Raw genomic sequence first — 22,412 nt, 5'->3', positions numbered from 1 at the left:
TTAAATTTGCAGTAGCCATGTGAAAAAGTTAAAAGGGACAAATGAAAGTAATATTAGACATTTTTATAGCAATGTGTGAAAAATACTATATCAACATGTAATAAATGTAAAGAATCATTGAGGCAAAAAAATTTTATGCTGTCTTTGAAACCTGTGGTGTATTGTACAGTTAAATCACACCTTAGTTTGTTCCAGATGCATTTAAAGTCCTCAGAATCATCATGTGAAAAGTGCTACTGTATTTGACAACCCAGGTTTTACAATATTAATAAGGATTTTCATGGGTTCAAGGGAGTGAATGTGTTTTTCAGTAATTGGAAGTATGTTCTGCATAGGTGTCATAGTTTGGGTTCCCCAGTAGCAGACCTTAAGGCAAAGATTTGCATGAAATTGGTTTATTTTAGAAGTGATGCTAGGAAAACACGTGTGAGGAGTGGAGAAGTGAGACAAAAATGGGAAGGAAACCAATAAGAAGTGTGTTAGCAAGAAAGTTACTGCTTTTGCAATGGAGTCACCCTGGGAGACAGAATTTTTCCAGCTGATAGGCAAGGGCACTGGGGCATTTGTCTACCCACTCCCCATCCATCACTGGTTAAGGACTGAATCCAAGGTTTTTGGCTTGCTTTGCATATGGCCCTTGTGTGCTTTCATTGGTAGGAGATTGGCTGATAAGCAGTGAGCTCCTTAGTCCTGGAGAAGAGTCAGAGGACAGGAGCTGGAAAGTGACAGCTTCTGCTCCAGCAGGTCACACTGTCCAAGGAGGGATCCTGTTAGCCTCAGGATGTTACAAAGACTCTGCTTTATACCACTCATCCTGTTCACTTATGTATCCCTAGCTCCTGGAATAGTAAGTGTTTAACAAATAGTTACTGTATGACTTTCCCTGAGTACCTGCTTTATTCTTTCAGACTCTCAATGTAAATGGGGGCACATGGTTACCAGCAGTTATGGGTCATGCCCTTAAAACTCCCTCATCAGAAAGGAAAGAGAGGGTTTCCCTTTCTAGTTTCAGTGGGAAAAAAAAAAATCACCCCCTGCTCATCATTCTCAAGGAATAAATCCAGTTGGTCTGGTTAGCCATGAGGTTATCTCTGGGCCAAGCCCTTTGGACATGGACATGGCATATTTTGATTGGCTAAATTTTAGTAGGGTAAGCAGGCCTGAGGTTACAGAGGTGGATATATTACTAGAAGGAGGCGTGATAGAGAGATTATCACTGTATTCAGAACTGTGGATACCAAAAGGATTATGTTTAAATTGTGAATGCCATTTGTCCTTTATGTCTTCATTGAAAATGCTTGAGGATCAGCACCATCTCAGCTGAATGAAACATTTCAGTACTTCTCTTATACCTGCTGCAGATTTAACAAAGCTTTGACTATTTGACAGAGATCCTGTAGACCAGTGGTATCCAAGCTTTTTGTCACCAGGGACCAATTTCATGGAAGACATTTTTTTCCATGGGCCAGGGAGGGTGGGATGGTTTCATGATAACTCAAGCATATGGCATTTATTGTGCACTTTATTTCTATTATTATTACATTGTAATATATGTTTAAGTGATTATACAACTCACCATACTGCACAATCAGTGGGAGCCCTGAGCTTGTTTTTCTACAACTAGATGGTCTCATCCAGGGCTGATGGGATAGTGACACCAAAATGTGTTGTTTATATCCAATCTACTCTCTATTCTCGTTTTGCTTGCTGTCACAGCAGAAAACCCTGCTTCACAAAAATAGGTTGTTGGAAATGGAAGCAGGCTTTTCAGTGCCTTGGGGCAATCTCAGGATCTTATGCCTTGACTTTAATGTATAGAGATTTGAAGTTGTCTCATACATACTTTTAAGGTCATCATCATTTGCAGTCTCAAGAAGTTGATTCTCTTCTATCACTGACAAAGTCGATTCACCTGGCTTATTCACAAAGGAGTCATGGATTCATGCCTTCCCAGTTCAGTGGTCTTCTGTGGTTGGGAAGGAGTGCTCAAACTCTTTTGAAAGCTAAGGTAGGTGATCATGCACCAATTGGGAGAATGAAAACCCTGGCCCACCCAGTATCTTTCAAAAATCTCTGCTAATGTTCGAAACATGTCAAAATCCGAGTGTTCACTTGTCACCCCCATAAATCCAGTTTGGCATTGAATGCAGCCTCTTTATCTGCCGACTTAAACACAATTGTCCTCTCCCCTGAAGTGACAAATTGAGTTCATTGAGCAGGTTGAATATATCACACAGGGTTTGCAACCCCATTTGTGTCACTGAAATGTGCTGCCAGTGGTGACCGTTTTCCTAAAATAAATCTCTGGAGCGGCTCTCATAACTCAAAAACTCTGGCCAGGGATCTGCCTTTAGAAAGTCCTCTCACTTCTGTGTGTGTAAGAGAAGATGTGTGTGCTTTGCATATATCTCCTCACAGAACTACATGAACAGACATGAGCTAAGGGTATGCCCTTTAATGTGGTTGGTCATTGAATCACATCCTGCAAAACACTGTTAAGTTCAGATGATATTTTTTTGGCTAGCCAGCATTTCTGTATGGATGACGCTGTCCATAGACTCACATTCAGAAGTGACCTCTCTGACTTGAGTAGTGAAACCAGGAATGCCATCCAGTCATGGCAACCGTTGTGTGCATAGACCAACACAAAATGACCAGTTCAGTTTTCCTGATATGTAATTTCAAAGACTTGAATAGTTCTGCAGCTGTGGTATTGGGTGGCACAAAAGGGCACATAACACATCCTCATGCACATCCTCCTGAAAAATACAGCTCACAGAAACAAGCATTGTTGCCTTGTTGTTAACACTGGTAGACATGTTAAGCTAGATTGCATACCATGGTGACTCATTCATCTTCTCTACCAATTGTGTTTCAATACCTTCTGCCATTTGTCAATTCATCTAGCTATGGTACTGCTGAAAGAGGGAAATGTTCCACCTTTTGAACTGCAGTTTCTCCAAAATGTTCACAACAATTGTCCTCAGCACCAGGCAGGATTGACTCTTCAGTAAGAATAAAGGACTTCTTAGCTTTAGCAATAAAGTTCCCCACTAAGAATAATGCTCTCAGTGCAGACATATTTGATGATGTGAAAGCCTTCACTAATTGCTTCTGTTCTTCATTTTAATACCAGGTTTTATTTATCCATTCATAAAGTGGTGTACATTTGCTTTTTATGAATAATGGTGTTATATCATTTGTAATCAAGTTTTCATGTGGACATATGTTTTCATTTATCCTGGATAGATAACTAGGAGCAGAATTGCTGGGTTATGTGGTAACTTTATAGGTGTACCATTGTACATTCCCACCAGCAGTCTATGAGGATTCTGGTTTCTCTGCATCCTCTGCATCACTTGTTATTGCTCATTTAGTTGTAGTATTGAACCATTTCAGATCAGTAAACAAGTGCAGATAGAGGTCTTATGACATCTCCTCCATGTTTATAAGTTCTGTGCCTGTGCCTGACCTGAGTGGTCCTGCCCCTGAAGACATTCATTAAACATCTGTTCAAAACAAATCAAAACAACAACAAAACTTTTATTTGTATGTTGTTCTTTAGGTTTTAGTTTTTACAAAATGCTTTCACAAATTCTGAGTCTCACAGTAACTCTGTATGAAGTAGGATGAGTGAGGACTTCCAGTTTTAGACCTGAGAAGGGTTAGATCAGAAAGGTTAGGTAATAAGTGAAGTATCTAGAACTCTGGTCCCCCAGCTCCAGATCCAGGCTTCTCTGTACAATTCCACACTAGATCTCAACATTTCTTCTCAATGTCATATTAGTTAATGTTTAGAAAATAATGCTAAGAAGTTTCAAAAGATCTTAGTTAAAATTAAAAAAGATAGCAGAAACTGAAAGGACAGTATATTTGGCAATTTGGAGATGGCTAATTATGGTACAGAGATAGTTTGGGGACTGGTGAGAACAGCCTGGGGCAGTCTGACAAGTGAGTTCACTAGACTTCCAACTTTAGCAAGACATTTCTTCATCTTTGAAGTAGCACTAGTAGCTGAACATTTTTAAGGATGGAAAATATAGAGAATTGCAAAAAGAACTGTAAATTAGGTCAGGAGTAATTATTTAGGTTCTAGATTGCCTTATCTGAGAAGGAGTTAACACCAGAAAGGTAGCTATTTGAAAATTAAAATTTTTAACTGTGTCTTCCTTTTTGCAACAGGAAATTTCAAACATCCAAGAAATATCAAGAAAATAGTATAAGAAACCACCATCATGCCCATCAATAGAAAATCATCAACACTAGTATTGACATTCTTGTATGTTTGAGTTATAAAAAATTGAATACATTAAGAATACATTAAGTTTCTTTAAAATTGATTTCTCCTCCAGCTTTATTCAGGTATAACTGACAATCAAAAATTGTATATATTTAAATGTACAACTTGATGACTTGGCATATATATTGTGAAATACTCATCACACCAAGCCAATCAATATCTGTCACTTCACACCTTAACCATTTTACTTTTTAAAATTTTTTGTATTTTTTAAAACACCCAAGATCTACTCTCTCAACAAACAAAAAGTACATAGTACAGTATTGTCAACTGTAGCCACATTGTTGTACACTAGTTCTGCAGAATATATCTTGCATAACTGAAGCTAAAAGTTATTATTAATAACACCATTTTAGCCAAGGTACATGGGAAAGTATCAAAGAATAATGAGATGATCGTGTTACAGGCACCACAAACTTTGATCTTTCTTCATTTAATGTGAAGGGGAAGAGAAGCTGCTGAGATTGTAAGACGGCCACACAAATAATGCTCATGAGTGGAAGCCCAAGAGTTTGTTCATTCAGTCGTACAATCATTGATTCATTCAGAGATCATATTCTAGACACTTTTCATGCACTGGCCATCCACCAGTGAGATGATCATGCTGGACCTGGACTTGAATCCAAATCAAGATTCGTTATTTACTGATTCGAAAACCTTGGAAAAGTGCTGTCCTTGAGCATCATTTTCCTCATCTGGAAAACAGACATAATACCTTCTTAGTTGGCTTAAAACTCAATATTCAAAAAACTAAGATCATGGCATCCACCTCTATCACTTCATGGCAAATAGATGTGGAATCAATGGAAACCAGCGAAAGACTTTCTTTTCTTGGGCTCCAAAATCACTGCAGATGGTGACGGCAGCCATGAAATTAAAGGTGCTTGCTCCTTGGGGAAAAAAAAAAAAATTATGACCAACCTAGATAGCATATTAAAAAGCAGAGACATTACTTTGCTGACAAAGTTTCATCTAGTCAAACTATGGTTTTTCCAATAGTCAAGTATGGATGAAAGTGTTGGGTTATAAAGAAAGCCATGTGCTGAATAATTAATGTTTTTGAACAGTGGTATTGGAGAAGACTCTTGAGAGTCCCTTGGACTGCGAGGAGATCCAATCAGTCCATCCTAAAGGAGATCAGTCCTGAATATTCATTGGAAGGACTGATGCTGAAGCTGAAGCTCCAATACTTGGGTCACCTGATGCGAACAGCTGACACATTTGAAAAGACCCTGATGCTGGGAAAGATTGAAGGCAGGAGGAGAAGGGGATGACAGAGGATGAGATGGCTGGATGGCATCAACGACTCGATAGACATGAGTTTGAGTAAGCTCCAGGAGTTGGTGATGAACAGGGAAGCCTGGTATGCTGCAGTCCATGGAGTCACAAAGAGTCAGACATGACTGAGCGATTGAACCGAATAGGGCATTGTGGGAGTTAAAAGTGAAGTAAGTTCCCTAGAAATGCACGTAACCTATATTCTGTAACATATGCCACTGTTATTCTACTAGGCAGGCCTTGAACTCATGAAAGAAATCATAAGGCAATCTCTCTGTCCCAAATGCCCCTTGTAGGAGGGCAGGAAAAAGCTCACTGAGGTTCCCCCACAATGTAACCTGAGATGTCAAAAGATATCTCACATATTGCAGAGATCTCCCGTAACAGCATGAATTCATCTACCAAGATCATTTGAAGTCTTCTAATCCTTTCTTGTGTTTCTTTAAATCTTGCAGCTCTACAAACATAATCTGTGCTAAACCCTGTTGTTGGCCAAGGTCAAATATTTGGCTGCTGATTGTATTGACCAATCCAAGGTCTTGTGCCCAAGGTACAGTGAGAAGAAACAAACTGAAATGTTGGCGCTCTGAGCAGACAAAAGTTTATTGCAAGGGTCAAGCAAGAAGTGCAGGATGCTCATGCCCAGAAGGCTGAATTACCCAGTGGATTTTGGGGGAGGATTTTTAAATGCAAGCTGAGGGAGAGAGTCCAGGGTACCTGATTAGCTCATGTGCTATTGTCTGATAGGTTGATGTTGAGGAGCAGGATAATGTAGCAGGGGTTATTATCATAAATCCTTAGGTTCCAGTTTATCATGGTCATCATACAGTTAACTTTTCTCACCTGGTGGGCTTTTAAGCATCTGCAAAATAACTGAGGAATGTGCACTAGACCCTGTTATCTGTAGGCTTCAGGGAGGAACTAAAGATTCTGTGACTGCTGCATGGCTAATCTATTGATAAAGTTTTTGTTATTATATATTCACATTCTTCCAGTCATCCTTGAGCCAGCCTTTTGTGACTCAGAGGAGGCCTGGGAGACTGAAGCTTTTCTACAAACAAGAGACAGGCGGTGGGGATAGGGTCTATCCCAGGAAGGTCCCTCAAGGTCCTGCTCCATTCCAGTTGGAGACCTTCCCACAGCGCTCTTGTTTGGTCCTGAGGAGGGCAGCATGCCCAGAGGGTGGGTTGCTATCTCCTTCTGCCAGCTTTCTCCAGGTTTCCTCTGCAGCCCACGGGGAGCCTCTGAGCAGCAGAGGTGGGCGGGGCCTGAGCCTCCCGTCTCCACCTTCTGGTTGAGTGCTTGGACTCAGAGCAGGAACTTCTGCAGAGTTTGCAGCCAGGTGCTCTCCAGGGAGCTGGGCTGATTGTGCCCCACAGTCAGCCTGCTGCCTTTATCAAAGAGCTGGTAGCTTTGCCTCCCACCTGCGTGGGGCTTCTGGAAGCATCTACCTGGGTGTTTCTTGGTCCTGCAGCCCCACTCGTGGTGCGCTGCCTCCATCCTATGCCTGTGGGAGCAGCTGCACAGAGTGGGTGCCTCAGAGGTGGTCCCTGGAGGCTGCTCAGTCCTGGGAGGTGGGACCTGGAGCAACCCGAGTTCCACTCTCAGAAGCAGGTGTTCTCAGGCTCCCACCCAGTGGACCTGCGAGGCAGCCAGTCTCCAGCATCCCTGCCAGCACCTCCAGGAGCAGCAGGAGCCCCACTGCCTCCTAAGCAGGGCGAACTGAGTCCGTGTCCGCCTTGGCCGGCAAGATGTTGCCTGTGTCCCCGGAGGTGAAGCCCAACCCTCTGCAGAATGCTAACTTCTGCTCACGCCTGTTTGTCTGGTGAGTGCCCCATCTGAGCTGTGACATTCGGCATGCCTGACACTGACAGCTCCTTTGGGAACCAAGGGACAAGGTGAGGGAGTACACCCAAGTGCCCAGGGTAGGGGGCAACAGGACTGGGAGAGGTACCCGGGGACCTGGTGGCAATGGGTACTGGGTCTCCCTGCCTTGCTGCTTTCCACGCAGCCAGTCTCAGGAGCCTGAGAGCTGATGCTGCAGGAGCAGGAGATAGGGAGGCTGCCAAGGGGGAGTCACGGCCCAGCGGGAGAAGGGACTGGGCCGCCTACTCCCCACCTTATCTGTCTTCCTCAGAACCGCTCAGGAATTCACAATCAGTTCTGAACTAAAGCTGCACCTTTCCCGGCTAAGTAAGCAGCTTATGAACAACTTTCTTTATTTAATTATTGCCCTGCACCTTTGCCATCTTCCAAAAATGTCCCCACCTTTTCCCATGTTCCTTAGGTGAACATCTGAGTTCCAGCTACCCTGGACTCCCTCTCTCCCCGCTTCTGTGACCCTGTCTTTCTTTTTCTCCTTCCCTCTCTCCCTGTGTGACTGACTGTATGTCCTGGTACCTAATTGTAACCAATTTCATGTGAGTACAAAACACTATTGGTTTTTATGAAATGAATGGGGACACTATTTCTGGAACATATTTTGCTTTCATCTGGAACACACAGACAGGAGCAGAGTGTGTATTTGGCCACAGCCCCTTTCCCTATTGCAAATATCTCCACTTCCACCTTTGAAGACCAAACCCTCGGGGAGTGGGGTCTTATCTAGATTTTAGCCTTCAGAGAAGCAGTGCATGGTCTTGATGCAGGTGGTCCTGCCCAGGAGTCTTGTGGTCCTGAAACCACTGACAGGTCTCTGAGCTGGGAGGAAGCACCAATGAAAAAACGCTGCAGAAAGCTGAAATTCTTAACCAAAGTTTTCATCTGATAACTGGGACTACTAACTAGGCAGGCCTGAACCTTTGGACTTTAATCACACCTGGGTGATTATTAGGTCTTTTGTTTCTGGACCCTAACCTATTCATCTTTTCCATAAATTCTGATATTTCCTTCTTTTATGGGACAGCCTAGGGGTCCCTGGGGCATGGGAGCTCCTATGCTTGTTTTGATGGTGGTTGATTCAGTGTGTGTAGCTACATCTCGTGGCCATTTGATGGCCCTTAAGGGCTTCCCTCATAGCTCAGTTGGTAAAGAATCCACCTGTAATGCAGGAGACCCCGGTTTGATTCCTGGGTCAGGAAGATCCGCTGGAGAATGGATAGGCTACCCACTCCAGTGTTCTTGGGCTTCCCTTATGGCTCAGCTGATAAAGAACCTGCCAACAATGGAGGAGACCTGGGTTCGATCCCTGAGTTGGGAAGATCCCCTGGAGAAGGGAAAGGCTACCCACTCCAGTATTCTGGCCTGGAGAATTCCATGGACTACAATGGGGCCACACAGAGTCAGACACAACTGAGCTACTTTCACTTCACTAAGGAAAGAGGAGAGGTTCCTTGGTAGCACAGATGGTAAAGAATCCACCTGCAATGCAGGAGACCTGAGTTCAATCCTTGGGTTCGGAAGATCCCCTGAAGGAGGAAATGGCAATCCACTCCAGTATTGTTGCCTGGAGTCCCCATGGACAGAGGAGCCTGGCGAGCTACAGTTCATGGGATCACAAAGAGTTGTACATGACTGAGCAACTAACTAAGCACAGCACAGCACATGGAAAGAGGGATCTTGAAGAAGGAATACAGGTGTGGTTACTGTAAATAATAACAAATCAGGCAAACATCTCCTTAACTTGAGGCAGGGCAAGGAACTCTCCAAGCTCGTTCTATTTGTGGACTTTCAAAACATACATGCGTGGAAATGAAAGGTGAGGACTTCTCTTTGATATTGGTTGGCACCCATTTCCAGTTTTCCTGCTGGAGAGAAAGGAGCTATTACCTCTTACTTCTCCCTGAAGACACTGAAGCAGAGAGATTGAGTAAGTTGCCTACCATCACACAGCTAGTAAGTGGTAGAGTGGGATTTCAAACCAGGAAGTTTGTTTCTGGAGTCTACATTTCTTGTGTATGTAACTGCTGTGCCTGTCATGGAATTGGTTGCCTGGACTTGTTTCAGGGTCCAAGCCCAGGCTGAGACCCCTTATCATGATGGGGAGGTTCTTTTTTCACTCTGATTCCCACAACCAATAAGTAAACTGATGGTGAGACTGGTAGAACACAAGCTTTGCTCAGTGACCAAAGAATGGAGAGACGGAGACTTAGTTTGCAAATCAACCTCTCAGCACAATTTGGCTTAGACACTGAATATAGGAGGGTTAAGGTAAAAGGAAGGGAATTAAGTTAAGAGAGAAAGGAATATTCATGGCTTACCCAAAAACGGGGTGTGATTTGGACCTGAAATTGAGGCAACACTCCTTTTTAGTCCTTGTATGAGCTCTTCAGGTTGTTGTCATAGCCACTGTCAACTGTAGTGGTCCTGGTGGGTGTGTCATTTAGCAGGCTAATATATTACAGTCAATGTGTAGTGAGGCTCTATGTCTACTGGAGGTTAGGTGTTCTGCCATTTGGGTCCTGGCTAGTTCTAATCAGTTCTTATTTTTCTCTTTCTTTTTATGGTTGAGTGTGAAACTCAGATAAGAGCAGTTGGTTTTTATTTGAGAAAGGGGCAGGGATATAATTCAGGGGCAACAGCCTTTCCTTTTTACTGCTCCTCGTTCCTGAGGGACTCTGAGGGGCAAAGGTTGGTCTTCTGATACCACTTCCTGCTAAGCAAGGGCATTGCTAAGCAAGAGCAGAATTTTTCCTGATTCAACCAAAATGAATCTGATTGTCAACAGGCTAGAGTCCCAGTTCCTCATAGCCCTGAGTAAAGACCATCAGAAGCTTGACTCGGTTCTCCAAGAGATAAAACTAATGAGACAATGGAGGAATCATGGACCAAAGAGCAAGAGAAGGAGAGTAACTGTAGGAGGTTCTAAGAATAGCCTTAGAAGCTCAGGGAAGCTGGGAATAGCTCTTCTGATCCTGTCATAAATTAGGTCAGCCAGGCCCTTCTTGTTCTGAATATTTAACCAAGTGGCCCTCTCTCTGTTTTTTAAAAATATTGTTTTTTGGAGTATAGTTGATTTAAAATGTTGTGTTGGTTTCGGGTGCACAGAAAAGTGAAGTAGTTATACGTATACTTATATCCACTTTTTAAAAGATTCTTTTCCTATATAGGCCATTCCAGAGTTATAGAGTATTGAGTAGAGTTCCCTCTGCTATATATGGTAAGTTCTTACTAGTTATCTTTTTTATATACAATAGTTTATATATGTCAATCCCAGTCTCCCAATTTGTCCCTTCCTCCCTTACCCCCTAGTAGCCATAAGTTCATTTTCTACATCTGTAATTCTATTTCTGTTTGGTAGATAAGTTCATTTGTACCATTTTTTAAGATTCCATGTGTAAATGATACCATATGATATTTGTGTTTCTCTGTCTGCAAGCAGCTTTCTTTAGCAGTCGGGATGCCCTCTCTTCTATCTGACCGCTCATGTTAACATAGAAACAACAGGAAATGGTTAGTGGGGCATAAACTCCCCCTTGATTAGCCAGCAGGTAATCAAGAGCTTTGCAGTGGTCAAATGTCTTCTGGGCTTGAGGGTCCAGTGAAGATTTTGCCATTCTAAGTTTGGAACTGGATTTTCTATTACCCAGGCCACTCTCTGAGCAACTTCTTTTATACTTATGGCATTATAAATTGCTCCTCGTGTTAGGCTCACCAGGGATCCTATAAGAGTGACAAGTCCTGCTATTACCAGTCTAGTTCCCTTCCTGACTAGATGAATGGCCCCTTTGGTTCAGAGGTGGTGTGAGTGTAATTAAAATCTGAATGTAACCTGGATCGGGTTGTGAACCACCTATAGCCCAGTTTCCCCTGGTAGAGTTTTCTTGGAAACAGTTAATGGCCCAACGTGGGTGGCCCTTGCCACAAGAGCCCTAAGGAACAAACATCCCTCAGGGGTGCACACACATTGTCTTTGGGTTTTCTTGAGTCACGTTTAGGCTAATGGTTGGTGTCCTTCCATCCAGGGCACTGGCTGCATAGCCAGACCTCTCCATGTTTGGTATGATCCTATTCCCAGGGCCCTTAAGCATGATAACTGTCTAGAGTGGGCCATGCCTATAGGTTGGAGGGCTCATATTGAATGGTTGATTGGGCCCCTAGAAAGCAGGGATTTGACTAACACATACGCCTTTGCTGCAGAAGGGTGGCAATGGAGCAACCTTGATGTCTCAGGGCAGAAGCCTGGGCGTGGAGGAATTAAACCGTAGTTTGGTGATGCTGTCAGCTGTTAGTGCAGTTCCCTGAAAGTCTGGCAGGCTATATTTATTCTCTGACTGAGGCTGATGGTGACGGATCCAACAGTCAATAAAATTCCAGCCCTTTTGAATGTTACTTTTAAAAATAAATGAATCTGCCAGGGATAAGAAGAATCAACTGTGCATTTTATGTCGGAAGGTGTTGCTTATCTTTAGGAGGTCTTCAGGAGTTCAGGGTCAGAAAGAGGCTCACATAGTGGTCTGGCTTAGGGGAGTCTGACAGGGCTGTAAGGAAGTCAGGGTCCAGAGCCTGTTAGACTCAGGGTGTTGTATCCGGGGTCTTCCCTGGTAGCTCAGCTGGTAAAGAATCCACTTGCAAAGCAGGAGACCCCACTTTGATTCCTGGATCAGGATGATTCCCTAGAGAAGGGATAGGCTTCCCTTCCAGTATTCTTGGGCTTCCCTGGTGGCTCAGACAGTAAAGAATCTGCCTGCAATGCAGGAGACCTGTGTTCCATCTGATTTCCTGTAAAAATTCCTTTGTGTTGACAGTTAATCTAAGGAGATATTGAGACCTCAAGGTTGCAACTCCTTCAAACATGACTGGAGGTATCCTTGAATCTGCTACAGTTCAGAAGATTTAAGTCCTCAGTAATATAGGACTATATCTGCAGCCTTACCCACAATGGCCATTCAGCTGTATTCTGCAAGCCTGAACCACAGTAACTTTATTTTGATTTCTAAATGTATTTTTACATAATAATTAAAGCAGATGTACAATGTATGTTCATTAGGCCACAAATAGGTTGCTTTAATTAAAGTATATCATGTAGAAGCCAGTGTGACTTTCCTATACCTAGAGATATATACTTCCCTGGTGGCTCAAACAGTAAAGTGTCTGCCTGCAAGCAGGAGACCTGAGTTCGATCCCTGGGTCAGGAAGATCCCCTGGAGAAGGAAATGGCAACCCACTCCAGTATTGATGTCTGGAAAATCCCATGGCTGGAGGAGCCTGGTAGGTTACAGTCCATGGAGTCACAAAGAGTCAGACATGACTAAGCGGCTTCACTTCACTTCAGAGATGCGTGCATGTGTTTGAAAGCATGTATCTAATTTCCTCCATATCTTTATATTGAAAATGTAGACTTTTTTTTTTTTTTTTTTTGAACAGTCTGTGAATATAGGATTCTAACTGAGGGTAATTTGGATATATGTCATTTTCGGTTTTTTCTTTTTTTAAATTTTTTACCAGGTGGCTAAACCCCTTGTTTAAAATGGGTTATAAGCGGAAACTAGAACCAAATGACATGTACTCGGTGCTTCCGGAAGATCGCTCCCAGCACCTCGGAGAAGAGCTGCAAGGGTGAGCACAGGCAGCTGGGAGAAGGGGTGGAAGTGAGAATTTCCACATGGGGCTAAAGGTTTGGGGCAGGCTTTGCCTTCCTCTGGGTTCTTCTGATCCTCTTCCCCTGACACTGCACATTCAGTCCCCTCAGGCTGACCCCACGCTTAGCCCACTTTGAAGGTGTGTGTTCCCTGTGCATCTGTGGACGTGGAGGGAACCTGCAGCCACAGCCCCGGAGGCCGAGCTCTGTCCCCGGAGGTGGGGCCCCTGGAGGAGGGTGTCTGCCCTCCTGAGCTGCTCATGAACTGTGAGTCCAGCAAAGCTTGGCAGGAACTTGTTTCCAGAATCTGGAACTTTTCCCTCAAGGCCTGTTTCTCTGGTGCTTCAGAGTCTGCACCGCTCGTCTTTCAGGAGCCCTGTGAGCAGGTAGCCAGCATCTATTGCGCAGCCGCAGAACGCCCTGTAGTGCAGGGTCTTCTCCCACTCCACCCCGCCCCGTTTTCCCTTTGGTGGACACGCTGTTCTTCACTGCGCTCTGTTTCTCATCGCAGGCACTGGAATCAGGAAGTGGAGAGAGCTGAGAAAGATGCACGGGAGCCTTCCTTAATGAAAGCGATCGTAAAGTGTTACTGGAAATCCTATTTAATTTGGGGAATGTTTGCATTTCTTGAGGTAAAAGATTTTCATACTGTGCACTGCTTTTGGGTGTATGTGTCTCAGTACTGAGGTGGACAGACCGGTGGGGAGAGAGGCCAGTGGTCTAAGGTCTGAGGATAAACCTCATGGAAACATAATAGAGCTTAGAGGTTGTATTTATCTTTAGAATGGGCAAGAACTGGACTCCAGGGGTTGCTATTTTTCTTTTAACTGATTAAAAACAGTGTTGTGGAAGCATGGCCTTGAAATAAAAGACATTTTATATTACGTTAGCAAGTTCATGGTGCTCATTATAAACACTGACTGATCTTTGACCAAAAGATTCCTTCAACCTCAGGCAATATGTTCCCTGTGATTTAGAGGAAGGTCACTTGGACTCGAGCCCAGAACAAGATACATTTTACAGACGCTCGGCAAATAATCGTTAACTTGCCCAGGTCACTGATAAACGCTTTCCTAAGAAGATACTGTCACCTTTCCTCCGCCAGGGGAACAGAACCCAGGGCCCTGGATCTGGACTGTAGCCGCCCAGAACTCCTAAGGGCACACCTTTCCCCAGGCTGCCCCCTTCCCCGTGGGCTGGCACTGTGAGCAAACCCCCGTGGGGAGGAGCTCCAGCTTCACCATGAATTCTGTGTACCCTCCATGCTGCTTTCTTTCCCTGGTTGTGGGAGCAGATTCCTGGTTGAAGGGGGAGTCTGGTATTCTGGCATTGGCAGAGGGTGGAGGAGGAGATGTGCAGGGCAAACCAGAGACAGAAAGCTGTGAGGTCAGTGACCTCCGTGACCCTGAAGATCTGGTCAAGATCCCCCAGAGAAACAGTCCATCTGGGGACACAGTGCCGTCAGCCCCCTTGTTCTGGCTGAGCCTGCTGGAGGTCTGTTGCAGACCCCCCTGGGTGTCTCCGTGGTCCCTTAGCACTGCCTTAGGAACACAGGCGGCCTGTGAGTGTGTGAGAGCAGGAGGGGTGGAAGATGCAGTTGCTGTGAAAGGGATGCTTTAGGTGGAGAAGGCATGAGCTGTCATCAGTCTGTTGTGTTGGGAGTGAGGTGGGTGGGCCAGGTGGTTTACTGGTGGGCGGTGTGGTTTTTGTTTAAAGGCTGTGCTGTATTGAAGGGCACTGAGGGCAGTGGGCAGCTGGGCAGGTGAAGTCCACCCCACACAAGTGGGGAAACTAGAGAATTTGTAAACTCACAGGTCCTGGGAGATGGAGTTCTCGTTGATGACAAATGTGGGTTGGCCATTGTGCCATAGGGTGGGGACAGGTATTTGGGGCAGAGTGCCACCTTAGAGAGGGCTCTGACCACAGAGATACTGCAGTGCCTTGTGAAGGGCAGGGGATGGGAGAGGGGGCAGTTGCTCCTTAGACTGTCCCAGCCCTTCTTTGGAGTTGTCCCAGTGATGATGTTTCCACATATTCACAGTACATTGTCATTTGAAATACACAGGTGACAAACTGGTGTGGCCAGTTTGTGCAGGATTTCCTGACCTCACACAGCAGAGCTCTCATGAATTCTTATCAGGAAACCCTGGGGCATTGGTGTCTGCCTGTGGCTCATGCCAGGTGCCTGGTTGGATGAGTAGCCTCAAGGTTTAATGTTGGATTATATCCTGGAGCAGGTCTTTCTCTGCTGTCCCTGATTCTCTAATTTCCCTTTGGTACCAGATGCTGAGGAAGCTGAAGTCAGGTGCATCTCAATAGATGGCCCATGAGGCTAAGTTTGAACTCAGCTGCTGGTTTTTCTTGCTGTCCTGGGCTGTTAGCCCCTTGAGTGGGGTCACTAAGCCTTGGATGGAGCCCATCCTAATTTGAGTCCTGAGTCTTGGCTGTGGCAGCTCATGGGAGAAGCAGACATAGAGGGAGAGGCCTCATGATATCATAAGAGAGGGGCTGCAGGATCTGGGGTTGTTCCTGAGAGGGAACCCTCCCCACTGTGGTGCTGGGAGTGTTGATTTCACAGTTTTCCAGCCCCAGTAATATTTCCTGCTGGGGATTCAGGAAGGCCAGGCCTGGGGCTGCATAAGGTGCAACTGGTAGAGCCATGGGCCCTCTTTCAGGAAACTGGTTGTTAGGTGGTCATGGCAGACAAGTAGGGAGTAATGGACTTGGAAAATAAGGAGGCTCATTCTCTCTACTAGCAGCAGTACTAGTTGGTTAAACAATTGATTGTATGAGCAACTTTCTGTGTTGTGATCTATCTGTACTACTCGCTGGTCTCTGTATTTTAGATACTGGAAGATCTATACTTGGTCCAGAATTTTCTAAAACTCAAACACATTTCCTTTGTGACTGCCAGCCTTCTTTTAATTCCTCTGATGCACAGAATACCTCATGGATCATCTATGATTCTCAAAACATGTGCTGTTACCACCCACAGCACAGGCAGGGCCTCCTCCAGAAACACTGGCAGCACCAACAGGAAGATGCCTGTCCAAGTCAGGCTTTTGGGGTTAGGATTTTGAGTATGAAAACCTCTGTCCTATGAGAATAGAGGAGTGACTATAATGCTCAGAGAAACAAGTACAGGCTAAAGTTGAATGTGGAGCTTTTTCAGGTCACCTCTAATTCAAACAGAACAGCCAGGAAATTCTGAGCATGCCTGGTCCCTGTGTGCACCTCCATGGGGACCACAGGTAGGGAGGACAGTTGTCTGCCTGTCCGGGGCCCTTAGGATGGAGAGAAGGAGCCTGAAGACTCTTCCTGGACCAGAGACACAGAGACCACCTCCCCAGGTCATCAGGGCTTCTCTCTGAGAGGTGAGGTCTCCACTGCTGGTGTGTAAGTGGGGTGACCTGAGAGCCAGAGTGGGTTCACCCAGTCCCTTCCCCTAAGAGGGGTGGAGTGGCTGGGGGTTATGTCCTTTCCCTGGGAATCTTGTAAATGGCCCAGCCTTGTCTGGGCACTTGGCCTTTGTCTGAGGTCACTTTTGCTGATGGTCTCTGGTCCAGGTGGAGGCTATAGGAAGCACATGTTTGTGTAAATCTTCACTTGGGAGCTCAGTTGATGGGCAGGAAGTAAACAGAATCCTCTGAGTTCCTCTTTGGGCTTTGTGCCTTGACTCAAGGCTGGTTCCCAGAGAGCTGCAGTGGGCTTTGCACTTATTTCCCAACACTTTCTTCCATGTGTCCCTCACTTTGCTCAACCCAGGAGGCTGAGGAGTGGCTGCTGGTGGCAAAGATACTGTGGGCTGAGAGCAACCACTGAGGACCACACAGCAAGGGAGAGGAGGAGGGGGCACTGAGCAAGTGGATGGGGACCTGCAGAGCAGACCTGCTGTGTGCGCCCTGCTGGTTCCTGAGGGCATCGTGTTAGCCCTTAGGTGTCAGTGATACCCACAGTGATGACCCTGAGCCATGAATGACTGTGATACTTTTTAACCTGTTTTATTTTCTTTTTTAAAAAACATATGTAAGTTTTTATTGTAACATTCAAAGAATTTTTAAAAACTGAAGTGTGATTGATTTACAGTGTTATGTTAGTTTCAGGTGTACAACATAGTGATTCAATTTTTTTTTTGATTCAGTATTTTTATCTATTTATTTAAATACCAGTTCCCATTTTTATCTATTAATTTAGACTGAGCAGGATCTAATTTCCTGACCAGAGATTATACCAGGCCCCTGGATTTGGGGTGTGGAGTCTTACCCACTGGACTATCAGAGAAGTCCCAATTCAATATTTTTATACATTGCAAAATGATTACCATGATTAAGCCTAGTTACCATCTGTAACCATACAAAGTTATTTCAGTGATATTGACTATATTTCCCATGTTGTACATTGTATCCCTGCAACATATTTATTTTATAACTAGAAGTTTGTACCTCTTAATCTCCCTTGCCTATTTCACTCATTCCCCCCACCTCCTCAATCTATTTTCTTCAAAAAGTTAGGGAAGTAGGTGACTCATATTTAAAAGATTACATTCATAATGGTTAAAATTTTTAGCAGTCTACTTATAAATGAAACATTAATTACTATCTAGAAAACGTGGCTTTTACAAATGACTTTTCTGATGAGTTCTTGTCCTGCCATGATGGCCTGTAAGCAGCACTGAGTTTTCCAAACCCTTTGTGAAACCAACCTCTGCCATTAAGGATAGAATAAGTCTATTCCCAGAACTTCTGATAATCATTTCAGTTGCTCAGTCGTGTCCAACTCTTTGTGACCCCATGGACTGCATCATACCAGGCCTCCCTGTCCATCACCAGCTCCAGTAGCTTGCTCAAACTCATGTCCATCGAGTCAGTGATGCGATCCAACCATCTCATCCATTGTCATCCCCTTCTCCTGCCTTCAATCTTTCACAGCATCAGGGTCTTTTCCAATGAATCATTTCTTCACATCAAGTGGTCAAGTATTAGAGCTTCAGCTTCAGCATCAGTCCTTCCAATGAATATTCAGAACTGATTTCCTTTAGGATGGACTGGTTTGATCTCCTTGCAGTCCAAGAGGTTCTCAAGAGTCTTCTCCAACACCACAGTTCAAAAGGATCATTTCTTTGGTGCTTAGCTTTCTTTATGGTCTAGCTCTCACATCCATACATGACTCCTGGAAAAGCCATAGCTTTGACTAGATGGAACTTTGTCAGCAAAGTAATGTCTCTGGTTTTTAATATGCTATCTAGGTTGGTCATAGCTTTTATTCCAAGGAGCAAGCATCTTTTAATTTCATGGCTGCAGTCACCATCTGATAATAGAAGTGATAATAAAAGCCATATCACCATCTGATAATCAAAGTGATCAAAACCACTTGTTTTAATGGTGGTTTCAGAGCACTTTAAGCTGTGGTAGCTCACTCAGCTGTCCCAGGAATCCTCCGAGGTAGACAAGGCAGGTATTTCCACAGATGAGCACCTGGAGCTATAGGAGGGCTTAGAGTCATGTGACTTGCAGAAATCCGACCTGGTTTCTGAAGCCCAGTGTTCTAACACCCAGACCAGCGTTCTCTGCGTTCTGTCCTGAGGCTTCCTCTCCTCCCACAGCCTCCACTGATGCTCAGAGCCAGGAGGAGGTGTTTGTTCTGATAACAACTCTGTGCTCTTCTGTCAATTGCTTTCTATAGTTTGTTTTTCTTCTCTTTTTCCTGTAGATATTTAGTAACATTTCAAAAGTATAAAAAAGAATAGAAGGGTGGCAGAATGTGTTACCCCCACAAATCTCTGGCAGAAAGATTATTTTGAGCTTAATCTTTGAGAAATAGACACAGGAAAAGTTCTGAAGACAGAGTAGCAGTTTGCCTTCTGTGAGGAACATTTACAGTGATAAAGAAAATCTTCATTTATAAGGATGTCTCCATCTCTGTGGATTTCCATGTGGCGCTAGTGGTAAAGAACCCTCCTGCCAATGCAGGAGAAGTTGAGACGCAGGTTTGATCTGTGGGTCGGGAAGATCCCCTGAGGACGGATGATAACCCACTCCAGTATTCTTCCCCAGAGAATCCCATGGACAGAGGAGCCTAGAGGGCCACAATCTATGGGGTCACAAAAAGCCAGACACAAATGAAATGACTTAGAACACACACTCCATCTCTGTACTAGGAAGAAAAGAATGGCTCTAAATCGCAGAAGAATCTTAATAGATAAGTCTTCATGAAGAATTAAATCTGCATAACAAATCCAACCCGACTCTAATTTAAGCTGGATTTCCTATTAACTTCTCATAAATGTCCCCTCCCTTCTTTTGTCTTTAGCTGGAAATGGTATTTAAGGTGGTGGTTTGGGTCATCTCAGGCTTCCTTGGTGGCTCAGGGGCTTCCCTCATGGCTAAAATGGCAAAGAATCTGCTTGCAATGCTGGAAAGCCAGGTTCAATCAAGACCTGGATTCGATCCCTGGGCTGGGAAGATGCCCTGGAGTAGGAAATGGCAACTCACTCCAATATTCTTGCCTGGAGAATTTCATGGACAAAGGAACCTGGTGGGCTACAGTCCATGAGGTCACAACGAGTTGGACATGATTGAGCGACTAACACTTTGGGCCATCTCAGGGAGTTACTCAGTTTTTCTGGCATTTCTGATATGTACCAGAAATACATGTGTTAATAAATTTCTGTTTGGTTTTCTTTTTTTTTTTTCTGTCATTTATTACAGGGAGTATCAGCTAAGAACTCAGAAGCATACAGGGAAATAAGCACCTATGTCACCCTAAGCCAGCTTCAATAATTGTCAACTCATGAGCTGTCTTGCCTCATCTGAACCCCTACTTGCTCTCACTTCTGAAGATTATTTGGAAGCAGTTCCTAAACATCATATCATTTTTATCTATAAATGTTTTAGTATGTATCTTTAAAAGATGTGGACTCTTCCCCCTAGATAATTCCAATTCCATTATTATGCATAAACATTAACTTTAATATCATCAGTATTTAGCCAGTGCTCACTGTTGTCTTTTCCCCCCTTGTTTGAAACAGCATCAAAAAAGCTACGTTTGGTTCATAGAGGTTGTATAGGTTGCTTTTCTATCTCCCTCTATCCCTCCCCCACCTTTCCTCTCAACCATTTATTTAGTTTATTTATTTATTTATTTTTTAAAGGAAGAAACCAGGTTGCTTGTCCTGTAGAGACTACCACAGTTTGAGTTTGGTGGATTGCCTCTCCCCCAAGTCATGTAACTTGCTCCTCTGGTACCTTAGGTTTGGGGGTTAGATCTAGAACTTGATCTGAGTCATTAAGGTTTCCTCTTTGTAGGAGACAGGGTAATAGGGTTGTGTACCTCCTTTATGAGGTACATAATATCTTTTTTGTATGTGTGATGTTAGGTGTGATTCATGATTATTACTCAAGATCCATTAATTCAGTAAGGGTTCCAAAATGGTGATGCTCTAGTTCTAATTCTTACCTTCTTTATTTATTAGCTGAAACATTTCCATAAAGAGAAGCTTTGTCATTATGAACTCTTTGGTTACCCTGAGCCATAGTATTTATAGGATATTTATAGTATTTATTTATTGATTTATTTACTTTCCCAGATGATACTAACATGCAGTCAGGATGAAGACCACTGTGTAAAAGAGGACTGAATGCATATATAGGATCCTGATGTTTATTATCTCCCCAGACTCACTGCTTTTCTTTCTTTCTTTCTTTCTTTTTTTTTTTAATTCACTGTTTTTCTTCCTTAGCTCTGGATCCTTCTCAACTCTACCTTTGTCACTTTTTCACCCAGTTCTAAAACTTAATTGGCTTTTCATTTCTCAGAAGCTCACCCTTTTCTTCTTGTTTCCCTCAAGCTTTTTTTTTCCTCTGTCTGATAGCATGTTTCTATTTCCTGTGTTTGCTTTCTTTTCTCATGAATGAGAGATGAGGAAGTTGGGTAAGAAATGTGTCAAGTATATGTGGAAGCCTGGAGGAGGAACTGTACCCACTCCAGCAGTTCTAGCATCTAACTGTCTAAGAAGTTCCCCTAAGGACCAGGAGGTGGTGATTAATGTCAGTCCTTCAGGAGGCTGAATACCAAGGACTATCAAGAAATGTCAGCCTCAGAGACTCTGAGACTCTTGTAGAATGTTGAATGATGGATGATGTGATATTATTTTGGACTCTTTTAAAAATCTCATATGGTTTAACAGTTATGAAGAATTTTTGTGAAAGAATAAGAACTATATTCTGTTAGTTTATAGAAAGAATATTCACAGGGTCATAGATTGATATAAAAGATGAAGGGTTTATGGAGACAATATTTGACGATGTTCTGAAGGGAATGGCTACCTACTCCAGTATTCTTGCCTGGAAAATTCCCTGGACAGAGGAGCCTGATGGGCTATAGTCCATGGGGTCACAAGGAATCAAACATGACTGAGCAACTAATACACACACACACACTCACACACACACTACTTATTCAGAAAGTTCTAATTTGGTTAGTTTCATGTTTGATAATGAGTATTTTCTCAGTTGTTTCATTGCTTACCAGTTTGAAGTTTAGGATCAGGAATAGATATATGAGAGAATTCCTTGGTGGTATCTGCCCACACCAGTGAACACGTGGTAAGGGTAGCTCCCGGGAATGGCTGCTCCCATTGTCTGAATCCCCAGGGTGAGCCGCCCCTTGGGATTCTGGGAGACTCTCCAAGGGAAGCCGAGTCATCAGAAATTGTGCCTTCCCTTGGCATTCACACCACTGTTCCATTTGAAGTTAACACTTGGAACAGAACATTGAGCCTATGAGGAATGAATCTTCTGGCAGCTGGAAAACCTTTTGCCCGGTTTGCCTCAGCCAGTTGCTACCAAATTCCATAAATGGAGACATTCACAGGTTATAAAATGTTGTTGCCAGCTGTCCTGTTAAATGATTCTTTATCTCTAACCTTTCCTTGTCTGTGGAGGGGATAGATTTTCTCAGTCCACCTTTGATGGCCCAATCACTTCTTCCCTGTGTGTTCTGGAAGCTTTAAAGAATCGTATTTAGTACTTGTATTCTTATTCTCTCCTTATATACTTTGGGGTTTTGTTTCCTTGTGTTATTGACTGTTTAGTTTTCTGTTTTGTTGAGAGAAATTACTGTGAAATTGTTCTTACTTTCATATTTTATATGGAGTATAAAATCTATTTTTCAATTTCAATAGTTGGAACTTATGATTGAGTAGAAATTCCTTGTACTTTATGCTCTTCACCACTTTTCTAAATTGTCATAACTACTTCTTGCTGGAGGCAAAGCAGTGCTTAAGGATAACAAATGACTCTACCCTCAAATTATTTC

The 22,412-nt window shown here is 43.7% G+C and overlaps 1 protein-coding gene across 3 annotated transcripts in view; it reads left to right on the top strand.

The window, feature by feature from the left end:
- The window catches only part of LOC102413807 (ATP-binding cassette sub-family C member 4), a 500,000-nt gene that overhangs the window by 328,893 nt on the left and 148,695 nt on the right, over positions 1-22,412 (top strand). Inside the window, exons 2-6 of one of the 3 annotated variants that reach the window (XM_025263123.3) lie at positions 1,851-2,008; positions 4,707-4,766; positions 6,034-7,403; positions 12,965-13,075; positions 13,609-13,729. The exons of 1 other annotated variant lie outside the window; for it this stretch is intronic. In XM_025263123.3, coding sequence (XP_025118908.3) covers positions 7,330-7,403; positions 12,965-13,075; positions 13,609-13,729 — 306 coding nt within the window. In that variant the 5' untranslated portion in view covers positions 1,851-2,008; positions 4,707-4,766; positions 6,034-7,329. Of the gene's footprint in view, positions 1-1,850; positions 2,009-4,706; positions 4,767-6,033; positions 7,477-12,964; positions 13,076-13,608; positions 13,730-22,412 lie in introns of those variants that run through there. One more of the 3 variants, XM_045162447.1, reaches the window with a different exon arrangement.

Source organism: Bubalus bubalis, chromosome 13 (assembly GCF_019923935.1).
Source record: "Bubalus bubalis isolate 160015118507 breed Murrah chromosome 13, NDDB_SH_1, whole genome shotgun sequence".
Classification (NCBI taxonomy): Eukaryota; Metazoa; Chordata; class Mammalia; order Artiodactyla; family Bovidae; genus Bubalus; species Bubalus bubalis.
This window is presented reverse-complemented; position numbering and strand designations above follow the sequence as displayed.